Here is a 20,319-nt window from a genome sequence, read left to right as displayed (position 1 = left end):
AAAGTAGGCTCTGAGCTGACAGCAGAGAGCCTGATTCTGGGCTTGAACTCATGAACCTGCGAAATCATGACCTGAGTGAAAGTTGGATGCTTAATTGACTGAGCCACCCGGGCGCCCCTTAAGTAGTTACATTGAAGGAGAAGGAGGATGGTGTCTGGAGAGTATGTTTAAATGTTGATGAGGCCATAAGTAGAGGAGATGGGAGAACAGGTCCCTGAGAAAATGGTGATTTGGATATAAGATCTAGAACACAGGGGGAAGGACAGTGTGAGACAGGAGGGTGGATATTATAAGCAGAAGGAAGACAGAACGAATGAGTATCAAAACATAACTTTGTAGGGTTAGCAATAAGAAGTTGGAGAATTCGCATATATTTTTGGTTTCTCTAAAGTAGGATGTGAAATCAGTTCACTTCTGGAATCATAGGACGATGGTTTTAAAAAAAGTCATTACCTCAGCAGTACTGAAGATTAGAATTTGGATTCATATATGTGTTGTAAATGTATTGATCCTGAGTATTCTGTACGGTTTATGTGGTGATAATGAAGGTTAGAGAGAAGTTCTTCTAAATCCATTTAGTGATTTGGTACTCTCAGTTACGGCTCTTAGTTTTCATATTTGAGTTTTTATGTTTTTAAAAATAAAACTGTTTCTAAGACAGGGCCTAAATGACTCTGACTACTAAATCACTATCTTGTACTTACGTAATAATTTTACTCATTTACCAATGGCATCTCTCTTTTTTTTTTTTTTTAAGTTACTTATTTTGAGGGAGAGAGAGAGAGAGAGAGAGACAATTGGGAGGGGCCGAGAGAGAGAATCTCAAGCAGGCTCTGCTTGACAGTGCAGAGCCAGATGCAGAGCTTGAACTCATGAACCATGAGATCATGACCTGAGCTGGAATCAAAAGTCGGATGCTTAAACCAACCACTAAACCACCCAGGTCCCTGGCATCTGTCTTTAAAATAATTTTTATTTAACTTTTTTTTAAAAGTTTATTTATTTTGAGAGAGAGAGAGAACGAGAGCACATGCAAGCCGGGGAGGGGCAGAGAGCGAGGGAGAAAGAATCCCGAGCTGACTCCGTGCTGTCAGCACAGAGCCCATGAACCATGAGATCATAACCTGAGCCGAGATCAAGAGTTGGAGGCTTAATGAACTGAGCCACCCAGGCTCCCCTTTATTTGAACTTTTAGAGTGATTAGTTATATATAGACTTATTCCCAAGGTTTGTTATGTTAAATAACACTAAACTTCCAGACCATTTCAACCGAGTAGAAGTGGGTAGAAATTAACCAAATATTACATGTATAGATATTTTATAAGTTATAAACCATACAGAAATTGATGTTTTCCCTTCACTTTTAACAAGTTTGAATTAAACAAGTTAAGTTTATAACTCTATATAAGCAATACTTTTTTAAAGTGACATGTAACCACAAACTATAAAATTCACCCCTTTAGAATGTGCAGTTCAATGGTTTAAAAAAATTTTTTTTTAATGTTTATTATCTTGAGAGAGAGAAACACAGAGTGCGAGCAAGGGAGGGGCAGAGAGAGAGAGAGAGAGAGACAGAGAATCCGAAGCAGGCTCCAGGCTCTGAGCTGTCAGCACAGGGCCAGACGCAGGGCTCGAACCCATGGACCACGAGATCACCTGAACCGGAGCCACCCAGGCACCTCCAATTCAGTGGTTTTAATATATTCGTAACGTTGTGCATCCATCACCTTACGAGTAATAATTTCATGCAGGGTAATCCAGAGAATGTGGCTTTGGGATATCTACTCAGTGTATTAACTTTTAATTTTTGGTAGATACAGTAATCTGTCTTGTCATTGAGTGATGATTTAGAAGAAGGTAATTTATCTCTCCTATAAAATTTCTGTGGAGTTAGGTGGAGACTAAATAACAATGTTATTTTTTTAAAAATCTCATCTATATCAAGAAAGCTTTATTTTATTTATGATCTTCAGTATAAAATTATTTCATTAAAAAATGTATATGTCAACCTGAGTTTGCTTATTTTTTTCTTGGAACTATTTTCCCCTTTTCACCGAGCTGCTCTGAGATAAATCTTGATGGAAGATTGATTGGAAGTTGGTCCTTATTAGAATACCAGATTTATAAATTTTCTGGCTGTCAGCTGTTATGAGTGATCATTGCTAAAGTTGGAACCACTGGTTCAGCTGTCTTTTGCTAGTCTTTAATAAAAGCTTGTGATCATATTTCAAACCTTGCTATAATGTTTATCATTCACTGGTACTTTCAGTGTTTTAAAATGAACGTTTTGACAGTGCGGTCTTACCATTTTAATTCTTTCCATGTATTTTTTGTTTCCTTTACAGTACTCTGTGCAAAAAACTTGGTGAAAAAGGATTTTTTCCGTAAGTAAATTAACTTTAAATCTTGTATGTTGTGTGTAGACTTTTTGGATAACTTTTTCAGAATTGTCTGGCTTTAGTGATTTCTCTATTCAGAAATATACTTCATACTATTTTATGAATGCTTTGGTTTGGACCCTTTTGGCAATACTTTTTTTTTAAGAGGACAAAGTCCTCTTAAAAAAACAAAGCCTTTTTAGCCTTAAAACAAAGCCTTTTTAGCCTTTGTTCCTTTCCTTTTATCCACCCCCTCACATAGTTGTGTGAAATGTATATGTGTATATGTGTGTATATGAGACGTGTAAAGAATATCGAGGGTGTGCATACTACTAGGTTTCTAGAAAGGGTGGAGATTATTTTGTAAACACTTTTTCTTTTCTAACATTTTATAGGAAATTTTATTCAGGCATTCACCATACCTTGGAAAGTAGAGAAGTTATTCAGCCTGCTTAGAATTTCCAGAGTGTAGGAAAGAAATCTCTGCCACATTCAATCATAGATGCTCTTATGTCTCGGCCTCTAAAGCAGACATTTGGTTCCCCTATTTGCAGTCTCTTTGCCAATAAGTTGTCAAATTTTTTTGTGGCTTTATTTAGGATTAAGTTTTGTGAAGGAGGATTGGGAAGAACCCCTCACGTGTGTTTAAAATCTTTACCCTGTAATATCATACTTCACAATAGCTTTAAGGTATTGAGTAAAAAAAATAAAATAAATATATATAAATAATTGAGTCAAAATGATATAATTTTTAGTAAAGAACTCGAAGCCAACAAAGTTTTATATGTAATATATTTGAAGTTATAAATTGAGAAGATTCATTAGATTTTCATTTTTTATTTTATTTAAAATTTTTATTTTAGAGCATGTGCACACTCACAAGCAGGAGAGAGGGGCAGAAAGAGAGAGAGAGAGAATCTTAAGCAGGCTCCACACTCAGTGTGGAGTGATCCCATGACCCTGAGATCATGACCTGAGCCAAAATCAAGTGTCGGACACTTAACCGAATGAGCCACCCAGGTGCCCCAAGAAGATTCATTAGATTTTAAAATTCAAGTTCTACCAGCCCCCAGAAACTAGGTATGAGTGCTAATTTAATATGATATTACTTAATTTTCAGGGGTTTCATTAAAAGAAATAGTAAGCTCTTGATGCATTTTAAAATCATGCTTCATTCATCTCACTTGAAATTTTCTTCTAAGATATCTAGAGTAGAACCAGAATTAAAGCTTATAAAATAACATAAAACTGTATAATTAGAAATTTTTCTGGTTTCTGTGCTTATATGGGAAAGCAGTTAAATAGGATGCTGTGGGACATAGTTAAGAAAGTTTTAAGCAGTCTCCAATATATGTACCAGGTGCTGTCTACCGTACTGCGTATCACAGCAGGAGAGGCCAGTGGCCTCTCTCCGCTGCCACCAAATTCTGTCTTCACAGGCTTTTTCTGAACTACCTAATTCATCCCTGTCACTAATAACCAGTGTATACTTTTTTTTTTTTTTTTTTTTTTTTTTTACCATTCTTAAGGTTGATTTGAGGTAGGATTAGTAGGACTGTGAAGTGGCAAATAGGATTGGATAGGTAGGTGACAAGGAGAAAAGGGAGACAAGTGAGGCATGCACTCTTTTATAGCTCCTTCTGCATCCTCCAAGATGTCTGCTTTGGTTTTACGGATAAAATCTAACATTTTGTCTCCCAGCCTTCCTTCCCAAGTTCTTTTCTTTCCTCCAGAGTCCTAAGACACAGTTTCTCCAGTATAATATCCAGATCTACTTGTGTGAGTTTTCCTAGGAAATCTAGAAGAATCTTACTTTGATTTTTGGTAAACCTTGGAGAGCCAGTTAATATCAGTTATACGATCTTTATCTGCCCTTAAGTTGTAGGTGGGAAAAAAAGAAAGAAAGGACTCTTTCTCTCTTTCGTTAGCATAGGCAGTAAAAATTGATAAAAGTTTTCTTAAGAGTTGTGAGTTTGCTTCTAGGGATAAGGAAATTAGGGGAAACTATATGATTATCTTGTAAACCTAGAATGGAAGAAACATTTGATGGCTCTGGAAAGGGAAATTGGAAAGCCAATCTTGAGGCCTTCAGAAGGCACTCAGCCAGGGATGGGCTATCACCTGGGTTCACAGTGGGAATGGCCTCTGCTGACAAACTTAAGTTTGTCATTGATCTGTTTATAAGTTGAAGGTTGCCCACATTAATTCCAGAGAAAAAATTGTAGTACTTCCTAAATCTCTTCATGAAATTTGAGTGAGAGTGTGTTTATTGTCAGAATGCAGTTATCATTGATATCAAAATGTAGTGTTTGCTTGTAATGCAGTTTAAATCATGTTGAATGAGAAAAGTAAACTTTAATATCAAGCATGACTATAGGCTGATGAAACATACGTGTGTGTATATATTTAATTATAGGAAAAAATACACTGCCAAGTGCTGTCTTGTAATTTGTGTATTAGAGATAATACTCTTTATTCTGGGTATCTACCCTTCCTGAGAAAAAATTTGCTAACTCACTTTTTGGAATTGTTTTCAAGCTTATTGGCTTTAAAAAATAAATTATTTCCCCCTCTCCCTAAAATTTTAGAAGGAAAACTTTCTAAACGTATAAGAACATGGAAAAGTTTTATAGTGAATATCCACCATCTAGATTCTACCATTAACATGATCCTGTATCTGTCTTTATCCATTATCTGTTTCTTAAAGAATGTTTTCATTAGTATAATTTTTTTCTCTTTTATGCAACATTTATTTAAGTTTATTTATTTTGAAAAAGAGTGAGAAAGAGAACAAGTTGGGAGGGGCAAAAAAGGGGTGGGGGACAGAGGATCCGAAGCGGGTGGCACAGAGTCTGAGGTGGGGCTCAGACTCACGAACTGTGCAATCATGACCTGAGCCGAAGTCAGATGCTTAACTGACTGAGCCGCCCAGGTGCCCCTCTTTTATGTAACATTTAAATAAAAGATTTATGTGTAAGATACTGTGTTGAGTCACTATATTTAGGGGCCAAATTGAAGTCACTCAGAACCACGGTGATTGGTGAATGTTCTTTTTCTTCCCCCAATCAAAAATAAAGCTTTATTTTCTCCAGAAAGTAACACACTTTTAAGTTGAAATTTTTGTTTCATTGTTATTTGCAGCTCAAGTGCATTTGTATAGCGAGGAAGTCTTCAGCTTTAGCTATTTTTGTATGACTCAGAAATGATGGGGATGATTGAGAAATTTTTAAAAATACAGAAAATACCTTAGCCACTTGATATTTACCACTAGAAGCCTCACTAACTTCAGAAAACTTGATAGCTTTTGATCACATCACAGTAACTTGGCTCTCAAGGTAAATTTTTGTGGACTAATAGAAACAGGTAAGTTGAAATATAGGTACTTTTTTTTGTTAGGGCATAGAGCTTGTGTTTTGTATTATTTAACAGAAAAGAAACATAGGAGGTTGGGACTCAGAATTTCATAGTTAATTAAGGACTTGGAAACCATGCCTAGTGTATTTGTGTGGAAAAGTTGTTCCCCGTAGTCCTTAATTCTTTAAACAACATCCTAAAAGGAAAGCTTGAAATGTGATTTTTGTTTTTGCTTACAAACATACATTTGTATGTTTGCTGAGATAGTAGAATCAAAAGAAAAAGAATAGATTCTTGAAAATACTTAATGTTATTGAAGGTAGTGGGAAAAATATTCTTCCATTAAACATATTTAAAAATGGTAGGTATTACTGAAATAATATGAATAGCAGTAAACTTCAAGAATATAGTTAAATACATCAATACCCTAACTTCCAAGTATCTTCTTAAATACTTAACACTCTTAAAATTTGGTCCTCTCTTATTTGAAGTTGACAGATCACAGAATCATAGGATTGGGGAACTGACGATGTGATTTATGCCTGACCTCGAATCTTGGCACATTGGTATCTTGACTTAAAAAAAAAAAAATTAGCATAGATATCAAGGTGCAGAATTTCTCCAATTATCAACCCATACCAACATTTTGTTCTAGTATTTTCTTTGTTTAAAAAAAATTTTTTTTTAACGTTTATTTATTATTGAGAGACAGAGAAACAGAGCATGAGCATGGGAGGGGTGGAGAGAAGGAGAGACACAGAATCTTAAGCAGGCTCCAGGCTCTGAGCTGTCAGCACAGAGTCCGACACAGGGCTCGAACTCACAAACTGCGAGATCGTGACCGGAACTGAAGTTGGGCGCTTAACCGATTGAGCCACCCAGGCGCCCCGTTCTAGTATTTTCAACTGTCCATAGGAGATCTATGCTATCCCAAAATGTCATTTTTGTCTCATTAAAACTTTATTTAGTTCTACCTTCTAACTTTTTTTTTCTCCAAAAGAACCACTGTTTTCATTGTTACTTAGGCCTGAAAACTATAGTATCATCTTTGACCCTAGTTTCTTATAAACTTGTATTAGATCTTTCAGAGTAGTTTATTACTTCACTGTCCTTTCCCTTTTCCTGTGACTTGCCTAGTTCAGAGTCTGCTCATCTTACTGTTCGTTTATCCTACTGTGTGAAACTTATGACCGCTTCCTAGATAGTCTCTGTACCAGTCTTCCCTTCTCCCAGTCCACCCTGAATACCGCTAATAGAAAAATATGACACCCTATTATCTACCTCAGTCACTTTCTGATTTCTAAGCCTCTCTTACCCACAGCATTTACTTTTAACATTGTAGCACAAATGATTTGGTTAGATTCCTCACAACCCTTCAGATGCGGTCATACCTTTCTTGGTGATCTTCCTGTTTGTCCTTTAAAGCCCAATGAGTCCCATCCCCTCAAAAAAAAAAAAAAAAAAAAAAAAAAAGCGCCTTGATTTACTGTTCAAACTCCCCAACAGTTCTGTTTTTCTGAACTCTTACTTGTACTCACTGTTGAACTGCATGGTACGTGAGAGGTATACTATAGTATAGTAGTTGGGAGCATGAAATTGAGAACCAGATTTTATGTGCATGGGTTTAAAATCTAAACGTTAGACCCTGGCTCTCTCACGTACTATTGTTTGTCCTTGGATTAGTTAATTAACCCCTTTGTGCCTCAGTTTCCTCATCAGTAGGGTAGAGACTATAGTAACATTTACCCCATTGGATTATTGTGAGGAATAAGAGATTTAATATATGTAAAGCATTTAGAATAGTGCCTGACATAGTGTTAAAAGTATTTTCTTTAGAATCTATACAAACATTTGTTTATTCTCTGGTTTCCCTCTCCCCCAAGGCATTCTTAACATTTTAAGGCAGGGTATTTAATTTTTTGATTCAGTTTTTCATCACTCATGGTAGTTATTCAGGAAAACTTTTTGGCTAATTTGATTTCTCTGTAGCCCATATTCTTGTGTGAAAACCTGTAAGAAGCTCTTTCTTTAAAAATGCTACTAAGGAGGACCTTGGGAAGGCCCTAAGAGAACCAGAACTGTTTTAAGCTTCCTGGGGTCAAAGGGCTGGTAAAGATGTATAAACACTTCCCTATTATGAGGTAACCTCTAGGCTTTGGTAGTTTAAGCTGAGAATGTTTTGAGATAGCAACAAGAAAAACGTAGCTTTTGGTATTTAATGTAGAATTAACTTTAATCTTCGTTCAAAATGGACCACTTTTCATTTATAGCTAAATGTTACACTTTTTATAAAGAATGGGATAATCTTTTGTAGCAAATAGTAAGTTTTATACAATTAATCTTCTATTTTCCACGTCACATTATTCTTTAATTAAAAAAAAATTCTTCCCCTTTTTCCACAGGACTTCCTGATCCATTTGCTAAGGTGGTGGTTGATGGATCTGGGCAATGCCATTCTACAGATACTGTGAAGAATACACTTGATCCAAAGTGGAATCAGCATTATGACCTGTAGGTTTAAATGATTCATTTGAAATGAAACATAGAATCAATATTATTTGATATAGTATTTGAAAAGAATCACTGAAAATGATCAGAGTTTGATCTGTGGTATAATTTGGTCTTCACAGAGGGGCACAAAACCTAGTGGGAAGGTACTGTGACTTATTGATAGCTGGTTTTGGAAGATGAAATGCTCTTAGTAAGCCTATGGAGAATAAAACGTATATGCAGTATAGAGCAACCCCGTCCCATCTTCTTTCGGTTAAATAAAGGTATTAGTTTACTTTAGGTCAATTATGAGTATAAAACCAGAAATCGTAATTGGAGTGCACTCATAGACATTCTTTGTGCTTTTATAGGGATGGTTTCTTTTTTTCAAATTTTAATCACAGTGCTATATGCACCATTCTAAAAAGTGCATAATACTGTAAGGCTTTTTTTTTTTAAATATTTATTTTTATTTTTGGGAGAGACAGAGAGAGGGTGAAAACAGGGGAGGGGTAGAGAGGGAGACCCAGAATCCGAAGCAGGCTCCAGGCTCTGAGCTGTCAGTGCACAGCACGACGTGGGGCTCAAACCCACAAACAGTGGGATCGTGCGGTGAGCCCAAGTCAGACGCTTAACCGACTAAGCCACTGGGGCGCCCCAATGTTGTAAGGCTTGTAATGGGAAACTGCAGTTTGCCGCCCCATCCTTATTCCTGATTCCCATTCTCAAGGTAACTAGAGTTACTTTGATTGTTTAGTCCGGTACTTTCTTCTCTTTCTAGATCTCATGCTTACTTTATACATCTGTCTGTATATGGGGTGGGGGGGGGGGGGGGAGATGCAGAGATTTAGTGTATGCATACTTTTAGGTGTTATTTTTACATTTCTTACCATAGAAGAAGATTTAGCTTTTACAACTGATCTCTCTCATCCCTGTTCCTACAGCACCCACGTGGGCCCTTCCTTTCTCCGAGCCCTCCATTTGAACCTTTTTGGTTAAATCATTGCTCTGTATTTACATTATGATCATGTAACTATTCATAACTGAGTCGCATGGTGTGAAGTGATTACATTTCCTCTCTTGATAAATTTTGTTTTTCTGGAATTAACTATCTTATTTTGCCATTTGTTTAGTTTTCTATCTGTCTCATTAATTCCTAGACTCTCCTACAGGACTGGACATTTCTGCATATATTCAACCGCATGAGCTATTCTATTGGCTTTGTTTCCTTGTTGGAGATCTCCCTCCTGAAACCTTTGGCCTCTTCCTCCACGCTGGTCTGGTGGTCTAAGCTGGTCTAGGACCTGCTGCACAACTGTCCAGGAACCTCCTTTATCATTATGTTGGGAATTTCCTTTGTCTTTTCTGGGTTCAGTGATTTCCCATTTTTTGTTATTCCCTGTTTCGATGAAGTCTGTCTTTCATGGTCATCTTGAGAAAGAGTCCAAAGATAGGGAAAATTCCTTCGAGATCTTGTCTGAAAATGTACTTTGTCTTTCTCAATGGATAGTTTGATTATAACCTTCTAGGTAAGACACACATTTCTCTCCAAATTGTGAATATATGCTCCATTGTTGTCTAGGTCTAGATCAGCACTTGAACAGAAATATAATGTGAGCCACAAATGGAAGCTTGTCTGTAATTTTAAACTTTGTAATAGCCACATTTAAAAAAGTTAATAGGGGGGCGCCTGGGTGGCTCAGTCGGTTGGGCGGCCGACTTCGGCTCAGGTCACGATCTCGCGGTCCATGAGTTCGAGCCCCGCGTCGGGCTCTGGGCTGATGGCTCGGAGCCTGGAGCCTGTTTCCGATTCTGTGTCTCCCTCTCTCTCTGCCCCTCCCCCGTTCACGCTCTGTCTCTCTGTCTCAAAAATAAATAAAAAACGTTAATAAAAAAAAAAATTAAAAAAAAATAAAAAATAAAAAAAAATAAAAAAGTTAATAGGGACACCTGGGTGGCCCAGTTGGTTAAGTGTTCAACTCTTGATTTTGGCTCAGGTCATGGTCTCACAGTTCACAAGTTCGAGCCCCGCATCAGGCTCTGTGCTGACAGTGCGGAGCCTGCTTGGGATTCTCTCTCTCTCTCCCCCTCTCTCTGCCCCTCCCCCACTGTCTCTGTCTCTCTCAAAATAAATAAAAGTTAATAAAAAAGATTAAGCCTAATAAACATGTTTAATTTAGTATATCTGAGATATTCTCATTTCAACATGTAATCAAGATAAAATAATTATGGTCTTTTTTTCTTATAAATAAATGCATAGGTTAAAAAAATAAACATTTCTCAGCTAAGTCTGAGATCTTAGGGGTTTGTTTGCACTTACAGAGTGCCTCAATTTGGACTAGCCTTAAGTACTCAATAGCTCCATGTGACTGGTGACTGCCCTTTTGAATAGTGCAGTTTCAGAGTATCATTAATGGCATCCTGATTTTGGTCTTTCTTGATTATTGTTTTCCACTGGAAGATTTCAGGGTATTCTCTTTATGCCACATAATAAATTTTTTGATGATGGACTTGGTATATATGTTACGTAGTGCTTGGTACTTATTGGGACCTTTTAATCTGGATAAACTCTTTTTAAAAAAATTAAAAAGTTTTTAATTCCAGGATAGTTTTTTTATTTTTAAATTAAAAAAAATATTTTTAATGTTTATTTATTTTTAAGAGAGAGAACAAGTGGGGGAGGGGCAGAGAGAGAGGGAGACACAGAATCTGAAGCAGCCTTCAGGATCTGAGCTGTCAGCACAGGGCCCTACGTGGGGCTCGAACCCACGAACCGTGAGATCATGACTTGGGCTGAAGTTGGATGCTTAACGAACTGAGCTACCCAGGCGCCCCTAATTCCAGTATAGTTAACATACAGTGTTCTATTAGTTTCAGGTATACAGTACAGTGATTCAGCTTCCATTTATTACTCAGTGTTCATCAAGATAAATGTACTCTTGGGGCTCCTTGGTGGCTAAGTTGGTTGAGCAACTGACTTGATTTCAGCTTGGGTAATGATCCCCAGGGTCATGGAATTGAGCCCTGCGTTGGGCTCCACACTGAGCGTGGAGCCTGCTTGGGATTCTCCCTTGCTGTCTCCCCTGTGCCCCTCTTCCTGCTCATGCTCTCTCTAAAAAAATAATAATAAATAAAAAATAAATATACTTTTAATCCCCTTCACTTTTTTCACCTGTCCCCCCCATCCACTTCCCCTCTGGTAATCATTTGTGTGTTCTCTATAGTTAAGAGTTTGTTTTTTGGTTTGTCTCTCTCTCTCTCTCTCTCTCTCCTTTTTTTTTTTTTTCCTTTGTTCGTTTGTTTTATTTCTTAAATTCCACATATGAGTAAAATCATTTGGTATTTGTCTTTCTCTGTCTTATTTTGTAACATTATACTCTCTAGAGCCATCCATGTTGTTGCAAATGGCAAGATTTCATTCTTTCTTATGGCTGAATAATATTCCATTCTTTATCCATTCATATCTTTATGGACACGGGCTGTTTCCATAATTTGGCTTTTGCAAATCCTGCTGCAATAGACATGGGGGTGCATACATCCCTTGGATGTTTTCATATTCTTTGGGTAAATACCCAGTAGTGTGATTACTGGATTGTAGGGTAGTTCTATTTGTAAGAACCTTCATATTGTCTTCCACAGTGGCTGCACCACTTTGCACTCCCACCAACAGTGCATGAGGGTTCTTTTTTCTCCATATCCTCGCCAACACTTACTATTTCTTGAATTTTTGATTTTAGACATTCTGATAGGTGTTAGGTAATATCTCATTGTGGTTTTGATACACATTTACTTGACGATGAGTGAGTTTTCATGTGTCTCTTGGCCATTTATATATCTTTGGAGAAATGTCTGTTCATATCTTCTGCGCATTTTTATTTTTTAATTATTTTTAAAAAATATTTATTTATTTTTGAGAGAGTGAGAGAGAGCAAGCATTTGTGAGTGAGGGAAGGGCAGAAATAGAGGGGGACAGAGGATCCAAAGTGGGCTTCGTGCTGACAGCAGAACTCAAAAACCATGAGATCATAATCTGAGCTGAAGTCGAACGCTTAACCGACTGAGCCACCCAGGCATACCTCTTCTGTGCATTTTTAAATTGGATTGTTTGTGGTTTTTTTGACGTTGAGTTGTGTAAGTTCTTTATATTTTAGATACTAACCCTTTACTGGGTATGTCATGTGCAAGTATCTTCTCCCATTCAGTAGGTTGTCTTTTATTTTTGTCTGTTGTTTCCTTTTCTGTGCAGAAGCTTTTTATTTTGATGTAGTCCCAGTAGTTTATTTTTCTTTTGTTTCCCTTGTCACAGGAGACATGTCTAGAAAGATGTTGTTATGGCTGATGTCAGAGAAATAACTGCCTGTGCCTCTTCTAGATGCTGAAACTCTTTAGTTATGAGGAAATTTTGCCTTTTTTATTTGTTTTTTTAAAGATTTTATTTTTAATCTCTGCACCCATCGTGGGGCTCAAATTTACAACCCCAAGATCAAGAGTCGCATGCTGCACTGACTGAGCTAGCCAGGTGCCCCTGTCTTTATTTATTATAGGTGATTTCTTCTCCATTTTCTATTTTCTTTCCTGGAACTCCTGTTACTTGGATGTTACCCCTTCTGAATTGATTATCATTTAGTTGTCCTATCTCTTTTCTCTCATATTGTATCTCCAGTAGAATAAAATATTTTTGTTTCAGTAAAAAATTAAAAACTATGATGAACTATCTGGGCTGTTTCCCCTACTTAGTTTTCCAACATTCTTTTTATTGTGATTTCTGCTCTCATATTTTTAGCTTGCAAGATCACTTTGCTTACTGACTATCCGTTTTTCGTAATTTCGTCTTATTTCTTGGATGCAAGAGAAGTGAGTTTTGTTGCTTGTATTGCCTCTCTTTTGTCAAGGTTCCTTTTTTTTTTTCTGTTAGTTTGATTTGGGTTTCTGTTTTTTTATATTTAAGGGGAGGCACTTCCATGTTGATTAGAAATTCTGTGCCCATGGGTAGAGGTAGTCCGCTTGCTAGGGTAATCAGGTGTGGCTGTGACATATTCATTGCACAGAATTCTGCTGTTTCCTGCCCGGGGCTGTATATTCTTGGATGCTAGTGTTCTTGGAGCTGAAGAGTGTAAGAATGCTAGGAGGTCCCTCTATTGACTGTAGTAACCTCTTCTTAGTATCCATGCTTTTATAATGGACTTTTACCTTCTCCCTCAGCTGTGCCTGGTGTCCCTGAGTAGAGAACTTTTCAGAGAGTAAAGCGTACATCTCCTGCTGGGGTTGAGGATGACCTGGGTCAAGGAGGGGATTCAGGAGGGTTTTCCATTCCTTTTCAGTAATTTCACCAGTCCTTCTGTTTTAGCCCCACCGTCGCTGTTAGAGTATCTTGGGCTAATAAGTCGGAAATATTTCAGGGATGGGGTGGCAGTAATAGTCTCGTTTCTTATCTGTTGCTCCCTGCAGGTGTAGGTGTCAGTTTTCTCCAGGTTGCTAATTCTGTTACTATATGTTTTCTATACCTCTACCATTTTGTCAGCATATCTCATGTTATAAACATGTTAACTGCCCTGATATCCTGACCTTTAAGTCTTTGGTCTTTTAAGCTTTTTGAGCTTTCTACTTCACTCTTCATCAGTTTCAGTTTTTCTTCAAAATGTTCCACTTGCCTTACCTACAAAAATGAATTTTACATCTCCCATCAAACGTTTATGCCTGACACCTCACTTACTTACTTCTAGACAATTAGTTCTAACCCACCCCCCTAGCAGAGTACCCAGCTCAGCCTAGACTCTGGACAGTTATTTAAATTTGACCTTCTAAACCACATGTGAACAAACATGTTTCTCCTAAAACATTGAGATACTGAGAGGCAGTTCAGAATAAGGCTTTTTTGTGTGCCCCTCAGTGCTATGGCTCAGTGACTCCAAGTTAGTAGGCAAATAAATAGGAACTAAAAAAGTAGGCAATAGAGAGAAGTGAGACTACCTGGCTTCCCACCCCCAGCCCCCCACTTATTTGTGTGATCATTAGCTCAGTGTTTAACCCCTCGTGTGTCAGTTTCCATTGGTGACAGCAACAATAATGCCTACTTTAGACGACTGATAGGAAGATGCAGTGAGATAACCCCTGCAAAGTGCTTAGACTAGTACCTCACAGGTAATCCTCAAATGTCAGACGCTTTTAGTAAATATGTTAGGTCGCACCTTTTTTATTACTTGATTTGACCTGTGGTGATTTTGAAATCCCAACTGTAATAAGCTACTGTCTGTGTAACTGACTCAGCTTTTGAGTTCTTAATCAGATTGTTTTAAGCCGTCTCTTTAAGCTTCAGTCACATTTAAATTCAGCCAGAGACCCAGGTATAACAGTGCATAAGACGTGCATAAGACAGTGCATAAGTCTCACAAGCTTTCAGCTAAGTGGTGTATAGACACAAGTGAATAGGAAATTATAAACAGTATGATAAGAATATGGGGAAGTATAGGTGCCCTGGAAATATACAGAACTTTTTTATATGAATTTAGGAGTTAAGGACAGCTTCCTAGAAAAGTGGCATTTAGGCTTAGACCTTATGTGGGAGTTAATTTGAAAAAGGAAACGGGGGATGGCTCTAAGCAAAAGTAGTCTGTGTGAAGACCCAGAGGTGAAAGAGAACATGACTCTGAAAACAGTTGGAGGGGCAGCATTAGGGAGTTCACGTCAGGTAAGGGGAGGTCGGCATAGGACAAGCAAAGAGAGGCAAGTAGGAACCAGCTCATGAAGGTCCTTGAAAGCCTACTAATAAGTTTGAACACTCTCCTTAAAGCAGTGGAGAGCAATGAAAAAAGGTTTTAAGTGGGGAAATGCTATCATCAGGTTTATATCCAAGAGCAGACACTTAGGCGGTAACCGTGGAGAAGGGCTTTGAGGGAGACAAAGATGGCAAGGAGACTAGTTCCTACACTGTGGAGTGTGGGGCGACCTGATCTGGTGGGGAAAGCATGGATATAGGCAGAACAAAGGAGGTAGTGAATCCACTGGATACGCTGCAGGGGAGCAGGGGGCAGGATAGCAAAGGAAATACTGTCTGCCAGGAGGCAGCGGTGGGGGGCTCTAATTATGGGGAGGGAGTGTGGGAGTATAGGAACATATGGAATTTTCCTTTTTTGGTACCTGTGCCTGACCCTAGCCCATTGGTCGGCTGGGGTCTGTGGATATTTTGAGGTGGGTCTCTTCATGAGCCTTTGCATGCAGCTGGGTGGTCACTGTGGCCGGCCCCTCTTACCTTAGGTTTCCATTGCTCAAGCTTGTTGCCTAAAAGGGGCCCCTGTTTTCCCCCGACAGGTCGACAATCACAAATCTTTGGCATTTGGGCGGAGGGCTCATCTTCAGTATCTGCTTCATGCCAGACCTAGGGGAGGGGTGTCCCTACCTAAACCTGTCAGTCCGTCAGGGGTTCTGTGCAGTTATAGACCAGAGCATGGTATTATATTAATGTGCTGATCAGCGAGATTCCCTGGTGGCCAGGTCCATGGGATTTAGGGGGAGGGGACTCTCTGATGGTATGGGCTGGAATTCTTGTTGGACCATCATTAGTATGTGGAATTGTTGGGTCCAGCAAATAGAAATGATGACCTCATGTTAGAAAAGTGGTAATGTGAATGTAGACATTCTAAATATTTGATTATGGCCTTAAAACTAAAAAAAAAAAAAATGTGTCACACTATATACACTGAAATCACACTATATTTTGTGCTCTGCTGGGTTTGGGTCACAGGCTGTGTTTGCTGACCCCTGCCTTACACGCCTTGCTTCTACAGTCCTCAACACAGCAGCTAGAGTGATGTTGTTAAAACATATTTCAAATCTTGTTACTCCTTTGCTGCACGTCTCCCATTGGCTTCCTGCCTTACTTGGAGAGAAGGCCAGAGTTCACACCATGGCTGACAAGGCCCTTTATGATTTGTGCCTGATTGGTTAGAGCAGGCTAACTGACGGAATAGGCAAACCCAAATTGTCAGTGGCTTCATACAAGAGCAATGTATTTTGTATAAAAGTTCATTTGGCAGGGAGGTGATTTCACTGTCTCACAGTCATTCCAGGACACAATTGACAGACGTTCCTCTGTTTTCAGTGTACATTCTCAAGGTCTCTCTGGGCCTTGACAGCATAAGGGTGCTTATGCCAGTGGTGGGCTATTCTAAGGCACGGGGATCAATACTTTATCATGCTGGGGAATCAGGCTTGGGGAACCGATTTAATGTGATTTTGTTTTAATGCTTGATCTGGGGTGCTGTAGCTGTTTAATAATTGATTCTGGTTGTAGAATGTTGATATACCATGCAGTAGATACTTGACAGGTTAGGCCTGTTAGGTCTCTTTGAAAATTGGTGCATGCATGTTGGATGTTTTCAACCAGAGTTTTCCCATTTGTAAGCAACAGAAATGAAATTCAAATTGGCTTAATTTTTAAAAAGGGAATGGATTAGCTTGCATAATTAAAAGTCCAGTAGGGATAGGCATGCTTTATGCACAGCCGGGTCTAAGTGTGGTTTCCCTGTTTCTCATTGAAAAGTTTTAGTTCTCACTTCAGTGGTTTTGGCTTTTTTACGTACTAGGTGAATTTTTCTGATATTACTGCTTTACTGAATGACACTTGAAGATCAAGGTTGCTGGACCAAAAATTTGACCACTTAGAGGCAATGAAATGTAGTTAGGATTCTACTGATATAATTATGTTATTTTATTATATTTTTGCATGGGATGGCACCATGTGAACAATTGGCTGTGGTAGAGCTCTTAACGTACTTGCAGGTATACGCACAGACAAGTGTAGTAACGCTTTCCCCTGCTCTGCTTGTCTGCAGGCAGTGAAGTGAAATCTGCAAGAGTCCTGCTCGCTCAAGGCCTGCATACAGGAAAGAAGCAGGGGAAAAGCGTTACAATCAGCTTTTGTTCTACAGCATTTTAAAACCCACCAGGTATGTCAGATTTTTGGTCTGTCAGCCTTGACAATGCCCCTTGAAAACTGAGTACTCTTCGAAATGATAGGCCATGTCATTGAAATGTTTTTTAAATGTGACTGTGATAAAAGCTCTTGTAAGATTTTTGTTGTTGGAAAGAAATATCAGAAACCTGTAGTGTTATTTGACACTAGCTACTAAAATAGTTTTTTTACTACCACATTGTTAGCCAGTCTGAGAGTGGCAGATGTGATGAAGGATATATTAAAAATTCTTTATAGATTTTTACTTACAAGATTTAAAAAAAATTTAAAGTCAATCTTGTGGGATTGATTGAACTCAAAACATATTTTGCATTACCTAACCATACTCTGAAACATTTGTGACTTTAGACTACAAAAGCAAAAGAAAAAATTTTACATTCACTACTTGTAGTTGCCAAGTTACTCATTCAGTTATGTTGTTTTTTAGGTATATTGGAAAGTCTGATTCAGTTACGATCAGTGTATGGAATCACAAGAAGATCCATAAAAAACAAGGTGCTGGATTTCTTGGTTGTGTTCGACTTCTTTCCAATGCCATCAACCGCCTCAAAGACACTGGTTGTGAGTAGATACGAGTGTTTTTTAAAATATAAAAATATAGGGGCGCCTGGGTGGCGCAGTCGGTTAAGTGTCCGACTTCAGCCAGGTCACGATCTCGCGGTCCATGAGTTCGAGCCCCGCGTCGGGCTCTGGGCTGATGGCTCAGAGCCTGGAGCCTGTTTCCGATTCTGTGTCTCCCTCTCTCTCTGCCCCTCCCCCGTTCATGCTCTGTCTCTCTCTGTCCCAAAAATAAATAAACGTTGAAAAAAAAAAAAAAATTAAAAAAAAAAAAAAATATATATATATAAAAATATAGGGCACACACATTAGGCTCTGTGCTGACAGCTCAGAGCCTGAAGCCTGCTTCAGATTCTGTGTCTCCCTCTCTCTCTGCCCCTCCCTTGCTCGTGCTCTGTCTGTCTCACTCAAAAATAAACAAACATTAAAAAAATTTTTTTTTAAAAATATAGGACACTTACATGGCTCAGGTCATGATCTCCTTGTTCGTGAGTTCAATTTCCATATCAGGTAGCTTGAACCCCACTTGGTGTGAGCATGAGCCCTGCTTCAGGTAAAAAAACATGAGCCCTGCTTTCGGTGAGCCCCACCTCTCTCTCTCTCCCTCCCTCCCTCCCTCCCTCCCTCCCTCCGCCCCTTGTGAGATTCTCTCTCTCTGCCCCTCGCTCACTTGTGTCCCCCCTCAAAAAAAAAATATGTATGTGTATGTTTGTTTTTGCAGGGGGTGGGCAGGGATCCAAAAATTTAACTTCCTATGTATGTTTGAAACATTGGTAAAAATTCTTGTTTAAATTTATTTTATGGACTTTATAAAAAGAATGAAACATTTAAAATAGTGAGACTTGAACTGAATCAGAACTGATACTTAGTGTACAGTGAGTTTATAAGTGTTAGGAAATGTTTGATATCCAAGAGTAAAAAGAAGGGTGTCAAAGTGTTGTATATGCCTTTTTAACATTTCTTAGCACCCTTCTCTGGTTTTGGTGGATTAATGAGATAAAATGAGTTTTATTTAGGTGACTGGAGTGTTTAAGGTGGCAATTAAAGGAGAATTATTAGTGAATAAGAATGATATATAAAACTAAAAAAAGTTAAAAGTTCTAGAAAGGTAAGACGTTGATTGTAAGACAGCTGTGTTAACTGCTTAATTATAGCTTAGTTTTACACTAGCCTGGGCATTTAGAAGATCAGACCAAGGTTAAGACATTAGAAATGATTTTAGTATTGGATTGGCAGTAACCAGGTGACAAAACATCTTTTTGGAAGGTCTTTCTTTTGGGACATAGCTGAAGATAACTTTTTTGACAGAATTTTTTGTTGTTTTTACAGAATTTTTTTTCATATAATGTAAAAAATATTGCTAGTCATTCATTGTCATGGGATTTTAGTCCAGATACCTCTGCTAAACAGAAATTCACATGGAATCTAGCTAAAGAAATTAATAAATAAAGAGTAAATTTTTCTTGGAGTATTAGATACATTAAGAGACAATCCCTTTTACTGTAGTATGATACCACAGTCCAGATATATAAGTATTGATCTGTTAAGAAGAAAAAGGGAGAAAATTGCACCAGAAGCTCTGAGTCAGGGGAATTTAAAGGCACTTGAGAATTTCTTGTATTTCTGAGTTGACAAGGTGGCTGACCCAAAAGGAAATAGAGGACGCTGGGATGGGAAGAGGTCTAGTATATAAAAATGAACTGTTTTATTACCCAACCCAGCAGGCAAACTGAAGACTTACAGGCCACATGGATGACCTTATCTTTGGTTCAGTTTAGCCAGCATTTATCAAACCTTTAATGTGCCAGGTACTGTTCAAATCCATGGTGGATGTAAAGGTGAAAAGGGGCATGGATCCTGTCCTCTGAGAAACCAGGGCAAAGGCCTGCTGGCCTGTGCTGGCAGAGGGAGCAGGACACACTGGAAGGACTGAACAAGAGAAGAGGAATTGCCTTGCAGAAGTCTACTGTACAGTTGATTTGGTCGCGTCCATTTATTTTGCAAGGGGAAAAAGTTTCTCTTTTTGGCTGGATAAATCTGGTGGGACACAGATTTTTCTTTGTGCTGCCTGTGGATGTTTCATTGCATTTATTGCCTTGACCTTTTTGATGTGCAGTAATACTTAATTTATCAAATGTTTATTGAGCACACTGTACAGCGTTCTGCCAGTTAGGAGCAGAGAATTCAAAGACTAATGTATGGTCTCTTCCTTTTTATCAATTCATGACTTCTTTGAATAGATGGCATACATATATATATATATATAGCTGTAAAAGAACTCAGTTTTAAGTGCTATAATCAAAGTAAAAGCAGCGTGCTGTGGGTGACACTGTTCCTTCCTGTAACTGGCCAGGTCAGTGTTATGTCTGTTCTATTAATGAGGCATGAGAGAATAAATGAGTTGCTCCTAAATGAGTTAGTAGAACTGACTCAAACCCTTATCTTACAGTTTATACTTGGCTTCTTATTAATATTTACTTTATGTGTATGGAGGTCATTTGAAATGGTTAGATAAAAAATAACAGTGATAATAACTCACATTTATTGAACACTTATATGCCAGGTACC

The 20,319-nt window shown here is 38.3% G+C and overlaps 1 protein-coding gene across 2 annotated transcripts in view; it reads left to right on the top strand.

Moving 5' to 3' along the window:
- The window catches only part of SMURF2 (SMAD specific E3 ubiquitin protein ligase 2), a 117,159-nt gene that overhangs the window by 59,390 nt on the left and 37,450 nt on the right, over nucleotides 1-20,319 (top strand). For both annotated transcript variants that reach the window (XM_086687746.1, XM_086687745.1), the window contains exons 2-4: nucleotides 2,346-2,384; nucleotides 8,135-8,243; nucleotides 17,621-17,754. In XM_086687746.1, the coding sequence (XP_086543872.1) occupies nucleotides 2,346-2,384; nucleotides 8,135-8,243; nucleotides 17,621-17,754 (282 nt within the window). The remainder of the gene's footprint in view (nucleotides 1-2,345; nucleotides 2,385-8,134; nucleotides 8,244-17,620; nucleotides 17,755-20,319) is intronic.

This window comes from Puma concolor, chromosome E1, assembly GCF_028749965.1.
Source record: "Puma concolor isolate L17-30 chromosome E1, mPumCon1.1.hap2, whole genome shotgun sequence".
NCBI lineage: Eukaryota > Metazoa > Chordata > Mammalia > Carnivora > Felidae > Puma > Puma concolor.
This window is presented reverse-complemented; position numbering and strand designations above follow the sequence as displayed.